At 45.3% G+C, this 22,659-nt stretch overlaps 1 protein-coding gene across 1 annotated transcript in view; it reads right to left on the minus strand.

The window, feature by feature from the left end:
• Nucleotides 1-11,897, minus strand: part of LOC142103399 (solute carrier family 22 member 6-B-like) — a 39,595-nt gene extending 27,698 nt beyond the window's left edge. Inside the window, exons 1-3 of the mRNA XM_075187463.1 lie at nucleotides 11,604-11,897; nucleotides 10,771-10,874; nucleotides 4,167-4,321 (exon numbers count right to left, since the gene is read on the minus strand). Of these exons, the coding sequence (XP_075043564.1) occupies nucleotides 4,167-4,321; nucleotides 10,771-10,874; nucleotides 11,604-11,897 (553 nt within the window). The remainder of the gene's footprint in view (nucleotides 1-4,166; nucleotides 4,322-10,770; nucleotides 10,875-11,603) is intronic.
• Nucleotides 11,898-22,659: the final 10,762 nt, after the last annotated feature.

The following is a 22,659-nucleotide window of genomic DNA, read 5'->3' on the forward strand; positions in this document are numbered from 1 at the left end:
GATGCTGCTGTGTGCGCTCATGCATAGCATGCCCTTACTGTACATTGACTACATGTATTAGATGTTGCAATGTTAACTGGCGTATGGTCTGGTTTTGGGTATACACAGAAAGATTTTATACAAAATACGGCACGTATATGTATTTACGTTCCTTAATGAATGTGTCTCTTGTAGAAAGTCAAGGGCTGCATGGAGTTTATTGTAATCAGAGCAGTTATCTATATTTTTGTTGATTATTAAGGCCTTTAAGATTAAGGGAGATAATACATATATTGATTTGTTATCTCCCAGAATGTTTTTTTTCATCATCAAAAGCTGCAAGATTGGGATCACTTGGGTTTGTGGTAGTGTGAGGATGCAAGGGAGAGGCCTCCAGCCCAGGAGAGCAGACGGAGATGCACAATAGGTCTTGAGATGAGCGAGAGAAGAAGGGTATATTTACATAGAAAAAATGGAGAGAAGAAGACTAATCAATCAGTTTATAGAGGCTCATGGAGAGACACCACTAAAGAAGAAAATATTCAGTAGGGGTGTTCGGTCAGTCAAGTGATTTGTGTCTATAGTCAGTAGGAATCTATTACCTAGCTAGGCAGCCCCAAACAGAATATTAAACTTAAACTGATATATGTAAACACTGCTATAATGTATCCAAATTGAGTCTTTATTTTCCTGTTTTACCTTATATGCAAAATAAATGGGAGAGAAGTAGAGCGGGAAAAGAAATAAAGCGTTGAGGGCAAATTTGGATGGGGTGAGAAGATGACAAAGAGTCAGAAAGCTTGAAGAGGAAGACAGGAAAGAAACAAAAATGGATGGGATGATTAATGAATTATTTTCTAAATGTCCCTTACCTGTTAAATAGAGGAGTAGCTATGTAAACTTACAGGAGTGAATATTAGTTTACTTTTTCTTTTTGGAAGGACAGGGAAGTTCGTGTATAGAGGTAGTTTTAGGGTCTGATGGAACTGTGAAATTGTTTCCATTTGATATTGTGCTGATGTAATATGTGGGTCTCTTTATGAAAAGTGTCCGCTGATGCAGATTTCTGTCATTAGGGCTTATTTAGAGCGAAAAAAGTTTAGTCTAGTGATCACATCCCATTCGTGAATAACTAGAGGGGCGGTATAGAGCTCTGTAAACATGGTCTAACTTCCAACAATCCGAGGGGGAGGCTAGATAGAACAGAGTTAAATAATTACTTTAAATACGTTTTCAAGCCCACTATGGTCTCTGGCTCCCTTTTAACCTTGTGTTATTCTTGTGTGATCTATTTTCTGAATCTTCTTGTTAATTGCTCAGATACTTGGTTTTGGTTACTTTATTAGGTACACCTGGACACCTACTCGTTATTGCAAATGTCTAATCAAATGTCTAAATGTCTGGCAGCAACTCAAGGCATAAACGCATGCAGACATGGTCAATAGATTCAGTTGTTGTCCAGACCATACAACGGAATGTGAAAGAAATATGTATCCAAATGTCTTTGACCATGGAATACTTGTTAATGCATGATGGGGAGGTTTGAGTATCTCAGAAACTGCTGATCTCCTGGGATTTTCACGCACAGAGTCTCTAGAGTTTATAAAGAATGTTGTGCACAACAAAAAACATCCAGGGCCTGATTCATCAAGCCATGCAAAACCAACTCAATGTGCTTTTTTTTAATAAATGCATATAATTCGGGCATACGCACGTCCATATTCAACTACATGCGGATCTGAATAAATATTTTGTTGAATACGGATGTAGGTTGTCAGGCGCCATCCGAGCACTTTCCCTAGGTGCTGGGGAAGGCTGCTTGCTTCTTCTGATGCTCCTGTTGCACGCACAGTGCGTCCCGTTGCTAGGCACTGTGTGTGCTTGTGCAGTAGCACTCGCGTCCTGCTGGCTAGCGTCGGAACGCCTCCTTGGGTAACCATCGGCAGTCAGCTGTGTTCTGACTGCCGAATATTCCCCTGCTCAATCAGCGCTAACCTTATACTATTTAAGGAAACCTCTGGCACCACTAGGCATCTGTCACACCTACTCCAGTGTTCCTGTTTGGTTTGCTCTCTGCTTCCTGATTTTGACTCCTGACTTAATCTTGTTTCTGGATTCCTCTTTTGGATCTTGCTCAGGTATCGCACTGTTTGTTCTGGTTTGACCTCTGGCTTTTTTTTAACTACTCTTAGATCACCCCTGTGTACTGCGTTATCAGCTAGTTCTGACCCGGATCGTTTGACCATTCCTGTCCTCAATACCACTGCGCTGATGGCTATCTTGGAGAACCGCGACCTGCGCACCCTTCACAGCAAGGTCCATTCTTCCTTGCGGCATTCTCTGATGCACACCGGGGGTGCGTTAGACTAAGCGCCACCTTGATAATATAAAAACAATTGGGGGATCAGCGCTTCCCACGTGAGTGTGAGGTGGGGCAGCCAGGGGAACAGGAGGATAGGAGTTGGTCTGAGGCTCCTAGATAAAGCAAAACATAATATACATGGTTCCCCAGCGTAATACAAAGTGAAAAGGATATATAAAAAATGATGCAAATGTTGAAGTATAACTGTATAAATGGCAAAACAGGCTTAAAAACCATGCATAAGAAAAGCTGGAAATAAAAATGAATATTTAATAGACAAAAATCATAGGAGTTTTTCCAAACAATGGGGGCTAGGTTGTAGGACTAAAATCATAAGTCTTTGGCATCCGGTATAGGCACACTGACCACTGGATTCCAATTCAGGGACAACAAAAACAAAAAGGGTTGCAATTTTGTTATCTCTTATCTGGGAAGGGTGGGTAGTGCACTTACCTTCCTTCCCAGGTAGCCACGTCCCGCTGCTGTCAAGTAGAACTGATGACCAATTGTAGAGATCCCCCACGGCCGTGGACTTCTCCTATGGACTCGCTGGAATAGTTCAATACGTGCAGTGAGTTGCGCGTATGCGCCCGGTTGGCGTCGGCGATCTAATGATTTCTTTGAAGAAACAGTCTCCTAGGTATAATTGGTGAGAGCTGTGCGAGAGCCGCTCTCAGCCAGAGGTGTATTCATTGAAATCCGCTGGGTGGTGAGAGTTGTCCACACATGCGCCTAGAGTGAAATTTGGCGATTCTGTTCTCAGTGTGTGGATAAGAAAGAATCAATGTTCAAAGTAAAAGTTGGTGTCAAATAAAGTATCCTACGCGTTTCACCCCGCTAGGGGCTTCCTCAGGGATATTTGTAGAAGCATACCTTGATAAGTTGTCCTGATATCAGCAAGAGGTTACCTCAGTGCCATCTATGTGATATAGGTCCGCTCTGCACATACGTCACTTGCCGTATTAAGACAGACACAACACACTTAAGGATGCGAATAATACAAATGTGCAATATAAAGCCCCTACTATTGCTGCTATTTGTAAACAGATGTTTAGGCATGCACACACATTCATCATCATTATCAATTGGCACTTACACCTGCCCTGTAGCTGGGGCAAGTGACATGTTCCAAGCTCTGAGAGATGCCCATAGCTTAAATTGGACAGCTGTGCATGCGCTCAACCTTGACATGCCCTTACTGTACATTGATTGCATGCATACGCCCCCTCCCTCTCCTGTTCCACCCATGACCTCATAGGCTGTCGCAATTTCCCCTGGCGTTCAAGTTCACAGTTCTTATCTGAGCATGCGCAGTGCAATTTTATGCAAAATACAGCACGTATCAGCATTTACGTTCCTTAATGAATCAGGCCCCCAGTGAGCAGGAGTTACGTGTGCAAAAAGTGCCTTGTTAATGAGAAAGGTCAGAGGAGAATAGCCAGAGTGACTAAACTGACAAGATGGTGACAGTTACTCAAATAAACATGTGTTATAACAGTGTAGAATAATATCTGCATGTTGAGCTTTGAAGTAGATGGGCTACAACAGCAGAAGACCACACAGGGTTCCACTCCTGTCAGTTAAGAACAGGAAACGGAGGCTACAGTGGACGCAGGCTCACCAGACTGGATAGTTGAAGGTTGTAGAAATTGCACAGTGTTGCAGCCTACTATGCAATAAATATAGACCTGACATTAGAGCTGTGTCTCTCATGGTGTCACTATCTGGACAAGATATGTAGAAGTTCAAATATCTGTCGGTCAGTCTTAAATGTGTTATTCACTATGGTGAAGATGTCCCATCTATCTATCTAATACAGACTCACTTAGGCCAAGGTCGTTAATGAGGAAGCCACTAATCCCCATGCCATTCAGGAAGCGGAAGGTGCAGTAGAGGGAGAAGTTAGGAGAGAAGGCAGCACCTGTTCCCATCAAAGCTACCTGCAATAGACAGAACAGAAGCACTGCCCGACGTCCAAGCCTGGAATGTATGAGAATACTGAGAGTAAGTTAAATTACATTGTAAAATTCGTATGGATTTACTACTATTATAAAAACGGTCATTAATTATTTGGTAGAGGAATTAAAATAAGTAACACAACTATCAATGACTGCTGCAGATAGGGCTTAGGTGTAAATACTGAGATTTGTTTTGTTGGTTAGACAGTGATTTAAATATTTGTACATTTTACAGAGAAAGGATACAGCAGAATAATAATAATGGCAATCATTTCTTTGCTTTTATTAAACACAATGAGGTATATGTTACTCAAGTGGCTTAATATCACCTTATCTTTAGGATTGTACTTGTTTTTATCCAATAATCTACAATTTTATATCTCCATTTTTTTCTTTTATGCTGAGTAAAAAATGATTGTGTTTTGTTAACACCTAAATAAAATGTGAGTTTTATAGATTATGGGATTAATGTATTAAAATTCGATATTGTATGCGGTTTTCAAACTGCAACAAATTGCATGCTGTGTTCAGTTCCCAAACCGCAAGATGTATTAACACTTCCTCATTATCTTCAATAGGGTTGTGAGGAGACTGGTGATAGCAGAGGAGAGGGGATTTGTGAGGTATTGATTATTGATTTGTAAGAACTGTCTTGTCCTTTTTTGTAGAAAGAGTGCATGCACCAGGGGGGCATTGGGGGTGGGCACAGAACTGGACAACAACCACAAAAATAGAAAAGAAGTTTGAAGATTTAGCCAAATTGTGCCTTTTTACAAACTCATCAGCAATGTTAAAAATAAAAAATATAAATTTCATAAGAATTACGTGTGCAATGTCTCTTTATTCTGTTCTGCAAACTTCATATCCCTACATTGCACTGTTTGTATACTTGCCATGACCAAAAATTGGGATGGCTGTTTCAAAACATGTTGTTTTATGTGCGGTTTTACCTTTGATACATTGCATAGTTTGTAAACCGCAAATAAATCCACATAAAAACATGCAGTTTTGTAAAACCGAACTTTGATACATTTCTCCCTATATGTTGGTTAATTGTTTTTTATTGACTTTTTTTAGATTGAATCTGTGTATATGTATGAGCTGTTGGGGCTGGGAGGAAGTGACATCTGTCACACAGGGCATTGTGGGAGGTTCTATTTCCTGTTGTTCATTCTGTTATGTTAGCTCTCACTGAGTAAATGGTTCTGTGTTCCACTCTATGAAGTGTCATCTCCTGCTGTCATCACACACTTCAACATGGTGTCAGATGATTGGCTTACATTGCTCAAGGTCTGCGGCGCATTAATCCCACAGTTGTCTACTCTCCCGGAACGTCCGCGAGACTCCGGAATTTCTAGGAGTCCTCCTGGACTTCCAGGAAAGCAGGGCAACCTCCCAGATTCCGGACAGTTCGGTAAATTAAATGGAGGCGGTGGGCTTAGCAATGCGTTCCTCCCTGCCGTGCCCCAACACGCCCACCTGCCGCCCCGGACCTCCCGGAAAAGATTAATGATTAATCCGCTGATTTTCGATGAAAACATCGCTGACAGCTGGCTCAAGTTTAAGGGACTGGCAATGTGCCTCATTGCGGGACTCTTCAACAAATCTAAAAGGGTAAAAACCTACACTTTGTTAAGTCTGATGGGTGCAGAAGCTGTTGACAAGTCAGACATATTTGTATATGTAAATAGGGAAGATAAGACCCTTTAACACTGCTATAAAAGTTTGAGAGATCTGTTCGTAGGTAGAAAATGTAATAATGGACATGTACATATTCAGTACCACAAACCAAAAACGTGATGAGACAATACAATCCTATGCATCCATTTTAAAATTACTGTCCAAGAAATGTGAATTTGGTCCCAAATGAGCTCATAAAGGACAGGATAGTGTACGAGATTCATAATGATACGGTCTATGTGTAGCTTCTAAGAGAAAAATGGCTTACCCTAGAGGCACCGCTTATATTTTCCTGCTTAATGAAGAATCAGAGAGGAGTGCAAGGAAAATGAGGAAAGACATTGAAGTGTGTGCCATTAAGTATATACCACACCAAAATTGTTGGACCTGCCAAACCCTTGACAGACAATGGTGCCCAGCCTTCAACAAGCAGTGCAAAGCTTGTGGAAATTGGAACCATTATGCAGGTCAAAACACATGCCTGCACCCAAGCAGCAGCGTGAAGCCCCCAGATAAAGACTGCTCAACAGAATTAACCAGATAGAGACTGAGGCAGAAACAGAGCCTGTTTGCAAACTATATTTTGAACTGCAGTTCTGCACATGTGAAATTTAGCTGTGCGGCAGCCTTTCTCTTGGGGGACTGTGATATTAAACCATTGCTAGGCTTACCAGAGAGTATCAAGCTAGGTCTGATACAACTTGGACCAGAAGTACACATGGTACAAGAGAACCCAGAAATAACTGAATTCAAGGATCTGTTTGACTGTGACACAATAGAAAAACTTCCGATAGTTTATCATATGCGACTAGATGACAACAGTATGACAACAGTATGTGCCTCCAGAAGAAAACCCGTCCCCATGAAAGATAAAGTCATTGCTGAACTAGACAGAATGACACCACGTGATGTAAATGCCCCAATAGAGGACACAGCTCACTGGGTCTCATCCATGGTGGCTGCAGCAATAAGGATGGCACAGTAGGACTCTGCATTGCTCCGATGCACCTCAACAAGGCTCTCCTATAGCCGTACCATCCCCTAGGTACAATAGAGTACTGTTTACATGCCTGATGCAAAAATATTCAGTACACTCAATGCCAACTGGTAGGTTAATTGGCTGCTAACAAATTGACCCTAGTCTGTGTATCTGTCTGTGTGTGTTAGGGAATTTAGACTGTAAGCCCCAATGGGGCAGGGACTGATGTGAGTGAGTTCTCTGTACAGCGCTGCGGAAGTTTCGCTATATAAATAAATGGTGATGATGATGTCAAGTGTGGATTCGGGCAAATTCCTTTGGACAAGGACCAGTCCAAATTCACCACATTTATGACCCTAGCATTCAGATATGCCTTCCTACGCATGCTCTAGGGAATCTCCACTGGCAGTGAGGTGTTCCATAGATGCATAGAGCATCTCTTCACAGAATACCTATGTGAAATTATAGTGGATGATATCCTGATATGGGACAGCACCATGCATTAGCCTAGTACTTGAGATGGTACGAGCAATTAACCTCAAGCACAATCCTGAGAAGTGCCAATTCTGAGTTTCAGTAGTATCATACATCCTCACCGACCAAGGTGTCAGACCTGATCCAGAAAACACAGCTGCCATCTGTTACAGTCACTGAGGGAAACTATCAATCAGGATTGGCGCAGGCCTTCCCGAGGCCTGAAGTGTAACGTTCCCACTGGTCTTCACCAAGAACTGCTGCAAGGCAGGATGGATTTTACTACCTGGAGCCCACAGGTCACGACCCTCAGGGTAGCCCCCTGATGCAATAGAGGATAAATGGATGGATGCAACTGGATACACGGGAGAGGTTATCCGGAATAGCAGAATGAGTCTGAGTCCCCAAAGAGCTGCTAGGATAAAGGCAACTACAATTTACTGCTAACGGGAGTCTCCCAGACAGCGATCAGGAGAAGAGTCCGTTCCTATGCACAGGCTGGATAAACACAGGTAGGAACAGAGGTTGTGGTCAATACAACAAGCCTGGATACACACTGAGGTATGTGGTACCAAGGACAATCTAGTAAGCCAGAAGTCGTAGTCAATAAACAAGCTGGGTCGGATACACACTGAACTAAACTGCACAAGGGTTAATCCAGGAAATTTAGTCAGACAAGTCAAGAGAAATTCACTAGGAGCCGAGAACCAAAAATTACAGCGGGAGCCAGAAGCAGTTGCTCTGACACAGATAGTGTGTCAAAGCGGATCTTATATAGTGCAGGGAGTTTCAAACTCAGTGTCACATGATCACAGCACCGTACAGGATGTAAACACTGTGATCGGGAGCGTGGAGCAGGTAAGTTCTTACACCATCCAGCACATGCTCCAACCTGAGGACAAACTAGGTTTCATCGCTTCCTGCGATGACAAAATAATTGTCCCAATTCATCCCTCACTAAAGTTATACCATTGCACCACTGAGACAACTTCTACATCAGGATGTGGAGTGGTGCTAGAAGGAGCAGCAGAGTGCAGCTTCCACCAACTCAAAGTCTCATGAACTCTCCTGTTCTACAATACTTCAACATGAAGCAACCGTACTGCTGTCAGTCGATGCCTCCAGTGCAACTAACCTTTTCCCTCTGACATGGAAACTCATTTTTTACAAATAGAGAAGGAAATGCTAGCCTTGGTGTTTGCATACAACAAGTTCCGTGACTTCATCTATGGCCGCCATGTCACGGTCAAAACCTCAAACTACAAAGATACCAGTGCAAACACTGTTTTGTGACTGACACCCTCTCCCTTACTTACATGCCATTCCCCACACAGGGAGCTCAGGAGGAGAAATATGAATTTATGGCCATACAAGTGCTATGATCACAAAGAATAGAGGAATTCAGACATGTATCTCTAGCAGATGATTTGTTTCAAAGGCTCTCAAAGGTAATTCTGTAAGTCTGGTCACCCTCCTTCATGGAACTCCCACAGGACTTACACTGCTTTGCTATAAGAGATTAACTAACGCTGTCTGATGGAATCCTACTACAGGGTCAGTGAGTCATCATTCCGTATGCCTTACAGAAATACTATAGACAACAAGGTCACCCTGGCATGGAAGCCACAAAGCACAGAGCCTGAGAGTCCGACTTCTGGTCTGCCACCTCCGGTGATATTGAATGCAAATTCTCTGTGTGCACCATGCAATGCACTCAGGACTCACCAAGCTAAGTAATCAATGCATCTGGACATCATTCCAGCCCTTCTCTGATCTGCTGTTGTTGCCAACATCTTTAATTGGAGAGCGAAGGAACAATTGGGGCTAGATTTACTAAACTGCGGGTTTGAAATAGTGGAGATTTTGCCTATAGCAACCAATCAGATTCCAGCGGTCATTTTGTAGAGTGCACTAAATAAATGACAGCTAGAATCTGATTGGTTGCTATAGGCAACATCTCCACTTTTTCAAACCCGCAGTTTAGTAAATCTAGCCCTTGGTCTTCATGGACTCATACTCTGGCTGGTTTAAAATTGACCACCTTCCCAACCCCCATGCAGAATGGTCATTACAAAACTAAAGAGATACTTTGCTGTACAAACTATCCCGTAGCAGCTTATCACTGATAACACAATGCAGTTAATGAGCAGGTAATTCAAAGACCTTGCCAACACATGGGGTTTTAAACATGTCACCAGTAGCCCACACTGCCCTCAATCCAATGGCTTAGCAGAGAGGATGGTACCCTCAGCCAAACACCTGCTAGAGAAATGCATACATGATGGCACTGACATATTTTCAGAACTATTCAGCCTGCGTAACACAGCAAGGAATGTCCTACCATCGACTTTCCAAAGACTGCTATCACGATGAACAAGAATATTCATACCTATGACAAATCAAAGGTAAACTAGCCCTTAAAGACATTGCTGTTTTAAATTTAGCCATCAAAGTCGGGAATATCGGCGAGTTGCAGAAAGCGCAGCATAATACATTTACCCCCCATATGTTTTATACTATTTTGTATGTTATGTGCTGATGTGATTGGTACTTATATTGTGGATGGAATATAACATCTTTTTTTGGTATTCTTGCATTTTAACTAATAGAATTTCTGCTAGTGTCTACAGATTTTTTTTACATCTTTTATACATTTTTGGTTTACATATCTATATGTATTTTTTCATGCATTATTGGTCATGAGCAGTGGTATTAAATTCAATTTTCGTTATATGTTGGTATCTAGCATGTCTTTAGCCTTTCAGGTTACTATATTCACAGTGGTGTCAGGAATTATCCGTTTATATACGCTGCGTGGCAGTTGTTATGTCCCTACATAGACTGCTATGTCAGTATACAGGTTTAGAATGTACGGCACACCCGAGCTGTCTCTGTCAACATGCTGACAAGGGGGAGAGAGCAGAGAGCTCAATTGATCCAGGGGAGGTAGGCATTGTGCAGAATACAAAATGTAAGGAGAAGAACTGAGCAACAAGCAGATTTTGAGGAGGTTAAGTGAGTAGAAATGAGCGATGTATATAGGATGTTATATCTTATAAAAACCTTAAAGTACAACATTTTCTCTCAGTGCAATATCTTTCCTGGACTGCAGGCATATAATGAGTGTCTTCAAGCATTTTGGCATTCTATTGGTATGAATTGTTTTATGATGCTATGTAATGACCTGTCTCAGATTTCTAGATTTTTATTTATTTTTTTATATATTTTTTTTGGGGGGGGGGCGGGCGGGAGGGGAGGGGTAAGAGTGATTTTTGCAGTATGTTTTATATGATGGTCATAGAAATGGAGATTGTGCCCAGCTTCAAATTATATCTTACCTATCAGCAAGAGCTCCATACACAATTGCACCCACCAACACCCCCGCCATGTAAGCAGACTGCGCCAGTTCCTTCATCCACTCTCGTTCACATACCAAATCCCACTGCGTGAAAGGGATAAACATGCTCAGTGGGATGCTAGTGAAACTTGCCACAATATCTTAGAGGGGACTCTTGTGAAAACTGATACAAAGAAAAAGATAATGATAATGTCACCCATAGCAACAGACATTTTTCTAGTAATGTTTATAAAAGGAAATAAAAGTCTGACTTTTTACTACAACACCTTTTTTCTATGCATTCGATTTCATAAATGACCGTACGTATTTTAAATGGATTGCATGGCCAAAAAAATGTTGTATTGCCTTGATTGCTCTTCCGGTTGGAATCTAGTACGATGGATGGGAATGATAGCCGTATGGAAATCATTACATGCATTGCATAGTTCAACTAATAAATACTTTTTTGACTATTCAGCTAATGATCATGTTATCTTATCATTAATGCAGGACTGTGACACTATGGGTGATGTAACTTGCGGCATAGGTTTGGTGGAGACAGTTGTCACCTAAGCTGGTTCACAGTTTAAATTGAAAGGACTGGCAAACATGATAAGTCTTCCAGATATTACACTCTCTCCAATGTGCTGGTCAAGGGAAGGGATGGAAATATAATTATTAACTATGTGGGGATATTCTTTAAAATAAAGTTAATGGTGAATATATCAACCGGTATTATACCAACTAGCTTTCTACTTCTCCTGTAATCGTAAAATAATAGAGTAAAACATACAATATACATCTTCCATAGGGATCTATCCAAACATCACTTACCTCACTGATGATTGTGGATGTGTATATACTCAGATCATATGTCCAGTTCCCTTGCGTGCAGGGTTCTGTATCATTGGACAGTAATGAGATGAAGCGAGTGCATGAATCACTTGGTAAGTGAGGCTGTTCCAGTGTGAGGTTGGATTTGCAGTGATGAGGTGGAACGGCGGCTGTGAAAATTTGCATGAGATTATGAGTGGCAACAAGCAGGAGTGGAGCAGAGAGAAGACACACAATACGAGATTGAAAAGGTGAGTACAGGCTGTCCTTTTCCAGAGCATCTCTCAGTGCCATGGCTGAAGAAAAGTTACCCTAAATCTTCTGAAGGTTAGTTCCTAGTGTTACGGCGAGTCTATAGAGACCGTTTTCTAATATCTATAAATGGCCTCCAACGACTTAGGGAATGGACACTAGCTTTAAGGCTAACGTCTAATGACAGAAACCTGCCTGTATGACTAATGACTTTGTCTAATGACAGATACTGTCCTCAAGTGAATTATATTGACTTCTAATGATGGAGATTGACCGCCAATAAAAGATTTTAACAGTGTAGACTATGCTTCAGGGAACACGGCTTAACTGTCTATTGCTGATTTTGAAAAATAGAAAATTTCCTTCAATCAATGGGGGTGATTATAAACAACAGAGAATATCCCCCAGTGAATAAACCGACTTTAAACTATAGAGATTATCCTCCAGTGAATGTAACAAGCTACTAATGATAGGGGCTGTCTTCCCGTGGAAGAAATCAACTCCTGATGAAGAAGACTGCCCTTGAGTGATGAAGGGGGGATGTTTTCCAGTAATTGAGATTGACTTCTAACAATGGGGACAGTCCTCATGTGAAGAAGGCCAAGTTCTGATGAAGACGGCTGCCCTCCAGTAAATGAGACTGATTATTGGCGATGGAGGTTGTTCTCCACTGACTAAGAGTGACTTCTGGAGCCTGCTAAATAATAGATTGGGTAACCCTGTGAACTACAGAGAGTAAGCATGACTTAGCATCTAGTTATAAATGTTAAAGATTTACAAGCTTTTCCAAACAAGGAAAATGTTAAAATAAAGCTAACAGTGTTTATATTAAACACGTTTGTAAAAGATTAATTAAAACAAAATGGAAGCTGAACGGCTAGAAGTCAGAAAAAGAAACTGTGTCTTTAAGAGTTTTTAAACTTTGTAAGGTTGAGTTTTGAGCAATATCAGTTTCTCAGGTTAGTCATTATTCTAGTGGGAGCCAGTCTCACAACATAGTGGAAACTGTCTCAAAGTACACGGTTATGAGGTTCTGATCAGTAGAGTTGTTTCCCGGTAAAAAACAGATTTGTAATTGTGTGAATATTATTAGGTAAGAGTTTATATTTTACATGTTTATGACATATGTATTAGAAATAAGCCAATTATTAGGCAATATACTAATACATTTATCTGTAATAACTTATAATGTGATGATTTAATAAGATATTAATTAGCCAGGAGTGATTTATTATAAGTTCATACCTAATTTGATAATGTAGTAGTTTAGCCTTTATAAACTTTTGTAGGATTTTTTTCTTGGCTTGCATTCTGATCTCGAACTGCTAGCTCTGTACATACGGTTAATAAAAGCATCTTGGCAAGACTTTATCTGTTCTCCTAAATTATTCGGTAACGTTTTATGGAGGTCCCATTGACATAGCTTAAATGTTACAACATGAAGAAGGATGGAAAACTGGAAACTGAATTCACTGATCTAAAGTTGGAAGAGATAAGTCCCTTGATCTTGGAACTTCTCCGTGCTTTCTGCTTCTGGTAATCTGAATTTGTGTAGTATTGTTGATCCATCTTGAACTTAAGTCTTGTTAATGATGTTATGTTAATATTTGGGTAAATAGTTGGTTTAATGCCATATGTATGCCATTTATTTCAATGTGTAGCAGAGAAGAGTAATTCAGTGAGTGATTGGGCAGGCCTTGACCTCACCTAAATGAACAGGAACAAGGAAGCTGTGATTAACCTCTTGCAGATCAGATAGTGTCCGGGACCTAAAAGTTCATCACACATAAGACACATTAAGACAAGACAGCAGAGTGTGTAACATGTATTAGCGTTGAAGCGTTCAAAACCAGATTATGAGATCTCAATAAGAGAAGTGATATTGCCTTAAAGAGGAGAGCGACGTGCGGTGATTGCTGGACTATAAATATTAGGTTTTAAGACAGCATGATGGTACAAAGCAGTTCTGTGTTGGTATAAATGACAGGAATGAATCCCGCTAGTGTGATGTATGCGAGATGTGGTGAAATGAGTGTGAAATTCTTGACAAAGTGGCATACGAAATATCCAAGTATACCGTTAGAAGGAATATTTGATAGACACAAATGGACAGGTCTTACTGAATGTTTCTGTGTGTTGGAAACAAGGAAAGGGGGGCTGTGTGGGGGCAGGGACAGATTGGCCATAGACCTTACCAAGAGTTTTCCCGGTTGGTCGATGTGTCACTCACCGGAGTGTGAGTGCCTCCACTCTGGTACGTGGTTCTCCATCTTTCCCGCTCACACCTGTGTGGAACCACGGCCGTCCGCCATCCTGTCGCACTGGGCATGCGCAGGTCCCTTTAACGACTACACCTGACCACTAATGTGATTGATGGATCAATCACCCCTCCCTACTTAAGGCACCTGCAGCCTTAGGTAGTTGCCTGATCTTGAAGTCTCACTCCCAGTGAACTTCTATAGGTGTGTGCAGTTTCCAAACTGCTTCCAGCTCTACTCCTGTGTGCAGTTTCCAAACTGCTTCCAGCTCTACTCCTGTGTGCAGTTTCCAAACTGCTTCCAGCTCTACTCCTGTGTGCAGTTTCCAAACTGCTTCCAGCTCTACTCCTGTGTGCAGTTTCCAAACTGCTTCCAGCTCTACTCCTGTGTGCAGTTTCCAAACTGCTTCCAGCTCTACTCCTGTGTGCAGTTTCCAAACTGCTTCCAGCTCTACTTGTGTGTACAGTTTCCAAACTGCTTCCAGCTCTACTCGTGCTTCAGCTTCCACGCTGCTCCCTGCTCAACTCAGCGGCGGTTCCCATACCGCTACAACGCTTCACTTCTCAGCGGATTCCGGATCTACACAACTGGGTATGCTCTACTGACTATTGACTATTGCCTATTGCTCGCATACCAGTTGTATCCATTGTTGTTTGCTGCACAGGGTACAAGTACCCATATAGACTGTGTTACTGCATTGCTTCATTTAGGACAAGCTTTCACTCAAGCTATGATATCTCCTCACGCTACTACTTAGCGTTATTGTGCATATCTGCTGTGACCAGCTTCTCCTCACTGCAAGGCATCTACTCCATACAGACTATTCATTGTGCCTTCCATCTCTGTCTCACAAGACATTGCTCTACTTGCGCTGTTTCCATACAGCCACAGTTTGCCTTTCAAATTCACTCTCCTGCACCTGGACAAGTCCTCATTCCTTCTCACAGCAGTGGTACAACTTGCTGCACGCAGACCACTGACTTCCCTGCTACCTACCCGCACCTGGACAAGTCCTCCTATCACAGCGGTGGTACAACTTGCTATACGCAGACCACTGACTCTCCTATTACCTACCTACACCTGGACCAGACTCCTCACCATAGCGGTGGTACAACTTGCTGAACGCAGACCACCGACTACCCTGCTTCCTACCTGCACCAATCCTATTCTTCCCATCACTGCAGTGTTACAACTTGCTGTACGCAGACCACTGACTCCTCCTCTACCTACCATCACCTATCCACGTCCACTCCTCGTGTCTACATTATCTTCAGCCTCCAGTTTACTGCTCCAAGTCGCTGACTTTCCTCTAACCATAGCTGCAAGTCGCTGACTTCCTCAGACTATCTCTACTCTCCTGCTGTTGTGTCGCTCCAATCATTCACCTGCCTGCTTTGAGGTGCGTGCCATAACCCCGCCTCTCTAGCAGAGTTCCATCTGGTGAAACTCGGGTAAGCAACTCCTAGTGCCCGTGACACGATGGTTGTCCTATGGGAGTGCTTGGGGGCAGGGGCAAGCTGATCTGGTCTCAAATTGAAGGATTTCGGCTGACATCTCTAGTCTGGGCTGGGCACTGCTTGTTGCCTCAAAGAGTAAGTGCGCGGCCATTTGCTCAGGCAGCAGAATTGTTACAAACTCTCAAGTGCTCATACCTCTAGGATCTATTCTATCATTAAACTTTTGTAAAAAGAAGAACAGGCTAAGGTCGCTCCCTATCATAGGAGTGCCAGTGCTAAAAATATATTATAAATTAACTGAATGACTGAAATACAACACGGATATATTGGAGCGTAAAATAGATAAAAGACTTATTTAACAAACAAAATAATTTACATAAAGTAAAAAATAAATATGAATAAGTAATAAACAATAATATTATTAATAAAAGTAAATAATAATAAAAGGAATTTTAGAAACCACAGATGTTAATATCAGCAGCAAAGCAGTAACATTAAACACTTGATCCAATTGGCGCACCGTATGGCACAAAAAATATTTAATGATAAGTAATACCAATTATTATATTTAAATGCACAATGAGTGACGCAGCTGTCAAGGGCTGTGCGGCCCTACCATGCAATGCATACAAACAATTGGAGAGACTAAGATAGCGCTGAAACTGATTGAGATCAAAGCTATGTTTCATTCTATGAATATAACTTATATCGCACTGTCTAATCTCTACAATTAATTGTCTTTGGACATTTCAACTCGAGATATATTCAATTCCCCAGAAGGGGATAGAGTTTTTATTTCATTTAATTTTTTTAATTGCATGTATATTGTATATATTTGGTATGTGAATTAAATCTTTATTATCCATTTAGTATCGTGTTTGATCTCAATCAGTTTTAAGCGCTGTCTTAGTCTTTCCGTTTGTTTGTCAGCAACAAAGCATCTGATAATTATCCAAAGTGCACTGTTATTATTAGAATCTTATATACATTGCTATGAGTTCATCACAGACACAATTTTAGACAAATATGCAGAACCAATTTCTATGCAGTACTTGTTCAGAGACTGTTTAAGTATAGTCTTGAAGTGAATGGCCAGTTCACCTAGTTGGTAGCAATAGTAAATTACTTTTATATGCTTCCTATTTAAGTTCTAATCAGATCCAGACATTAATCTTATGGGACTTGGTCAAAAACACCAGATCATAAGTGAAGTTGTTTAGGGATTTCTCCCATTTTTAGATTCCAAACAGATGCAAAAGCACCTTCTGTAAATCGCGGCGTTTGGCCCCGCACCAGCTGTAAAATGACGCGTTTTGCGTCATTACGTCACGGGGGCGGGGCCAAAATGAAGCAAATTTTTGCAGCCACGCCCCCTGCACGCACACCTTCCCCGGCAGGCTCCCGGATCATACTTGCCATAAGTTGGCAAGTATGTGAATGAGAAGCAGAGATCAGATGAACCAAACGCCTGCTTGTCATAATAATAATACTAATTTACAATAGGCATAAAATGTGGATCATTGGATACAATCAGATACTCTGACAGAGATATTAATAATAACAAGTGTGACATGAGAACAATGGAACATTGTTGGGCCAATTCTGCAGTATGTATGTCCTTGTAACGCCCCCTGCGGGGAAAAGACAGGGACAGACGCAACAGAAAATAACTCACCTTGTAAACGATGGTCACCTCCAGTCCGCTTCTGATTTCCCAGCTGCGATCCGATCCCAGCAGATCCGCAGCCACCTCCAATCACGTCCCTCTAAGATAGAGGCAGAGATTACGGCCGTGCCTACCAGGTAAGGGCTGTCCGAGACTACGGCAAAGGACAAGGACACGGTCAGTCCAAGCTCCTTGCCGCCTCCTCACTTTGTTCTTGCCAAGACGCGGGGGACTACAGGCACTGAAGGCCAAGACTAATCCGAGGACTAATCCCGCCTCAAGTACCTCACACACCTGCCGGTGAGGGCCTAACCGAAAGGGGGAATCGAGCGTGATACTCACCGGGACACTCCCACTTCCGATCCGGTTCTCCTGCACCTCCCCGACTCCTGCGGATGACAAGAACACACAGCCTCCCTCTACGCTCTCCGTGAACTAAGATGGCACCCACAAAACTGGACTAACTACAACGGCGACCCGACCCTAACAACGTTCTAATGGTCGGCAACGCAACTAAGTCAAACACTAGGACTAACTAAATGTGGTGCACTAACGGAACTACTAGTTACACGCTACGGGGAACACCAGCCGGTGTTCACAGCCTAAACCGGAGGGCGGTTCCTAACCCCCTCACCCAGGTCGTACCAAGAAGCTGCCTTCTTGCTATGGAGTCACACACAGGCCCTAAGTACGGGTTCTTTAAGCCCGGCTGAGGCTCAGTAAAACAGCACACTAACCCGCGGGCCGACTGCCGCACGGAACAGCCGATCGAACTGAACCGCCCGACTGCCTGTACTCGGGTATCTCACACGTGTCCCTACGTCCGGAACCACAGGTCCACCTGCACGGAACCGGCCTTGAGGACCCTTGATCAGAACCACGGCCGCCCCTGGAACTGCCTCAAGGTGTGCTGTACTGCCACCAACTCACTCAGCCACCCCCTCTGGGTACCAGTGTGACCCCGGGGACCTAAGGGACAGGGAAACTACATGTGTTCTCCCCTGACTATGTGTATGCTGGTACTTACACTTGTCCCCCACAGCACGGGTTAGCACAGGAAAACCACAGGAAACAAGAGCCTACCTTTAATGGGGGCCTGACGTCTTGCCCCTGGACACAGTTAGAAAGCACACCAAAATACTGTAATGTAAACTACACTCGCCACACAGACAGAATAAATAGATACAGTATACAGTACCTTGCCCGCTACTTACCCGAACACACCGCTGCTAGCCAACCAGCAGGTTGCTACAGCACCACAGGAGCCTACGCTCGACCGTACCTCCTAACCACGTGTGCTCACCTCACACAGGACCGCGCCTACACTCACAAGGCTCTCACGCCTCTACCTCACACCACCAGGGCCTTATGCCCTACACACCATGGGTCTCTGCCCAGCTACACACAGAGCCTTCTGCTCTGACTAATGGGCCTCAGCCCCCTCTCTACCTCAGGGCTCTGAGCCCACTCACTGGGGCCTTATGCCCTACTACCTAGGGGTCCTAGCCCCTGCCTGAGGCCTGTGGCCTCCCTAACTAACTGAGGGCCTTGTGCCCTTAATAACCTACAGGCTACCAGCCTCTAACCAGGCCCTCTGGCCTTCCTATGGCCTCTAGGCCCCTAACTACCTAAGGGCCTTGTGCCCTTGTACCTCTGGGGCTCAGAGTCCCCCTCTCTATCTAACAGGGGCTTGTCCCCTTTATATCAATATACTAATGGCCTACTGGCCCACTAAACTCGTTGGGGCCTAGTGCCCAGGTCCCTGGGCCTTGTGCCCCTAATTCACGTGCCACGGGCCTTGTGCCCGACTGTGCCCACGGGCCTAGTGCCCGAACTTAACGTTGAGTATACTTACCTGCTCTGCGCAGGATACTCAACTTGACACGCCGTCTTCTGTTTCTTCCTCCGGGTCTTCCAGACCCTCCAGCCGGCGGCGCCTCTTCTCCTCTTCGGCGCTGGGTCTCCAGTTGCAGCTGGGGCGGGGGCGCTCTCAGCCCTGACAAGGGCTCCCCGCCGACGATCTCCGCTCCGGCGGCTTGCTTGAAGTCTTCTGGCGGCAGGGTAGCTCACGGCCCTTACAAGGGCCCCCTGCCGCCGCTGCTGCTGCCTCAGTTGCTGGACGTCTGGACGAGACGTCCTCTCTCTTCCCCGCCGACGGACTTCTGCCAAAATGGCGCCACCCGGCGACTTATATAGTCGCCGGCGTGACGTCATTAGCCGGCGCGAGCGCTGATTGGCTCGCGTCGGCGCCAATCTTTTGAATGGCCGGGCGCGAGCCGCGATTGGCTCGCACATCCGGCCGCTGATTGGCCAGCGGGGAAAGATGAGCCCTGATTGGCTCATCCTTCCCCCGCGCACAGGACCTGCAAGAAAGAAGTTATACTCACCGCCGCTGGATCGATGGACGGGTAAGTTCTTCTTCTCTTCTTTCCTGTAGCTGGGCACCATCGGGGACCTCTTCAGCCCCTCCAGGGGCACAGCGCTGCCGGATATCTTCGCCCTCTTCACGGGCACTGGCTCTGACATCTTCTGTCCCTCCACATTTCCGCCGCCTTTTTCCATTGTGGTCCCCACAATCAACGTCTTCTCCTCTACGTCCACCTCCAAGGGTCGCTTACCGGCATCCCTGACTTGCGTCCACCGGGTCCTTCGCGGTAAAGCCCTCTCGCGCAGGACCCACACCATCCTGGCAACTTCCTCGCCCGAAGTCGGTATCCAGGGAGTCTCTTCCTCGGCACCTGCCGGAACCTCCCATCCGTCCGATACCTCCTCGGTTGTGCGGGAAGCTTCTTCAGAAGGTGACAACATCCACCACTCTCCAGCTGCGCTCTCTAAAGTACAGTCTTCTTCAGGCGGTACTTCTTCAGCAGCTCTCTCTTCCGGGGTACTGATGGCTTCCATCCTCTCAGGTACCACCGGGCAGACATCTTCACATGTCTCCGGACACAGCGTTGCCCCGTGGAGGGTCTGCTCAGTTCTCCCTTCGTCTTCAGGGACCAACTCTTCCACAGCCACGGACAAGTCGTCTGACGTATCCGACGTCTCCAATACCCCGGCTCCAGCATCCGGCTGACGCGGGTATTCCTGTCGCGAATCTTGCTTGGACGAGACGATCTCCTGCGATCCAACAATCAGCAGGCTCTGCCGATCCTTCCCTCCAGATTCCGACTTCTCTTGAGACCATGGATGAAAGGCTTCCTCGTCCTTCCACTCGAAGACTTCTACGTCTTCCCATTCATCGGAGACTTCTTCGTCCTCCCATTCATCAAAGAGCTCCTCGGCAACTGGGCACTGGTATGCGAAGTGTCCAGGCAACCCACACTTCCAGCACAGCATTTCTTCCACCGGTTGCCGTTTAGTACCTTTGTTCTTCTTCTTCCTTGTCTCACAACGTTCCAGGATTTGCTTCGTGAACGCTGCCACTTCGTCACGAGAGATGACACAGCTGTATCCCTCGTACAGCGGAATGATCCCCCGATGAGCCATCGTTGATCCTGCCGACTACGCCAAAATGTAACGCCCCCTGCGGGGAAAAGACAGGGACAGACGCAACAGAAAATAACTCACCTTGTAAACGATGGTCACCTCCAGTCCGCTTCTGATTTCCCAGCTGCGATCCGATCCCAGCAGATCCGCAGCCACCTCCAATCACGTCCCTCTAAGATAGAGGCAGAGATTACGGCCGTGCCTACCAGGTAAGGGCTGTCCGAGACTACGGCAAAGGACAAGGACACGGTCAGTCCAAGCTCCTTGCCGCCTCCTCACTTTGTTCTTGCCAAGACGCGGGGGACTACAGGCACTGAAGGCCAAGACTAATCCGAGGACTAATCCCGCCTCAAGTACCTCACACACCTGCCGGTGAGGGCCTAACCGAAAGGGGGAATCGAGCGTGATACTCACCGGGACACTCCCACTTCCGATCCGGTTCTCCTGCACCTCCCTGACTCCTGCGGATGACAAGAACACACAGCCTCCCTCTACGCTCTCCGTGAACTAAGATGGCACCCACAAAACTGGACTAACTACAACGGCGACCCGACCCTAACAACGTTCTAATGGTCGGCAACGCAACTAAGTCAAACACTAGGACTAACTAAATGTGGTGCACTAACGGAACTACTAGTTACACGCTACGGGGAACACCAGCCGGTGTTCACAGCCTAAACCGGAGGGCGGTTCCTAACCCCCTCACCCAGGTCGTACCAAGAAGCTGCCTTCTTGCTATGGAGTCACACACAGGCCCTAAGTACGGGTTCTTTAAGCCCGGCTGAGGCTCAGTAAAACAGCACACTAACCCGCGGGCCGACTGCCGCACGGAACAGCCGATCGAACTGAACCGCCCGACTGCCTGTACTCGGGTATCTCACACGTGTCCCTACGTCCGGAACCACAGGTCCACCTGCACGGAACCGGCCTTGAGGACCCTTGATCAGAACCACGGCCGCCCCTGGAACTGCCTCAAGGTGTGCTGTACTGCCACCAACTCACTCAGCCACCCCCTCTGGGTACCAGTGTGACCCCGGGGACCTAAGGGACAGGGAAACTACATGTGTTCTCCCCTGACTATGTGTATGCTGGTACTTACACTTGTCCCCCACAGCACGGGTTAGCACAGGAAAACCACAGGAAACAAGAGCCTACCTTTAATGGGGGCCTGACGTCTTGCCCCTGGACACAGTTAGAAAGCACACCAAAATACTGTAATGTAAACTACACTCGCCACACAGACAGAATAAATAGATACAGTATACAGTACCTTGCCCGCTACTTACCCGAACACACCGCTGCTAGCCAACCAGCAGGTTGCTACAGCACCACAGGAGCCTACGCTCGACCGTACCTCCTAACCACGTGTGCTCACCTCACACAGGACCGCGCCTACACTCACAAGGCTCTCACGCCTCTACCTCACACCACCAGGGCCTTATGCCCTACACACCATGGGTCTCTGCCCAGCTACACACAGAGCCTTCTGCTCTGACTAATGGGCCTCAGCCCCCTCTCTACCTCAGGGCTCTGAGCCCACTCACTGGGGCCTTATGCCCTACTACCTAGGGGTCCTAGCCCCTGCCTGAGGCCTGTGGCCTCCCTAACTAACTGAGGGCCTTGTGCCCTTAATAACCTACAGGCTACCAGCCTCTAACCAGGCCCTCTGGCCTTCCTATGGCCTCTAGGCCCCTAACTACCTAAGGGCCTTGTGCCCTTGTACCTCTGGGGCTCAGAGTCCCCCTCTCTATCTAACAGGGGCTTGTCCCCTTTATATCAATATACTAATGGCCTACTTGCCCACTAAACTCGTTGGGGCCTAGTGCCCAGGTCCCTGGGCCTTGTGCCCCTAATTCACGTGCCACGGGCCTTGTGCCCGACTGTGCCCACGGGCCTAGTGCCCGAACTTAACGTTGAGTATACTTACCTGCTCTGCG

The sequence above is a fragment of the Mixophyes fleayi genome, chromosome 10 (genome assembly GCF_038048845.1).
Source record: "Mixophyes fleayi isolate aMixFle1 chromosome 10, aMixFle1.hap1, whole genome shotgun sequence".
Classification (NCBI taxonomy): Eukaryota; Metazoa; Chordata; class Amphibia; order Anura; family Limnodynastidae; genus Mixophyes; species Mixophyes fleayi.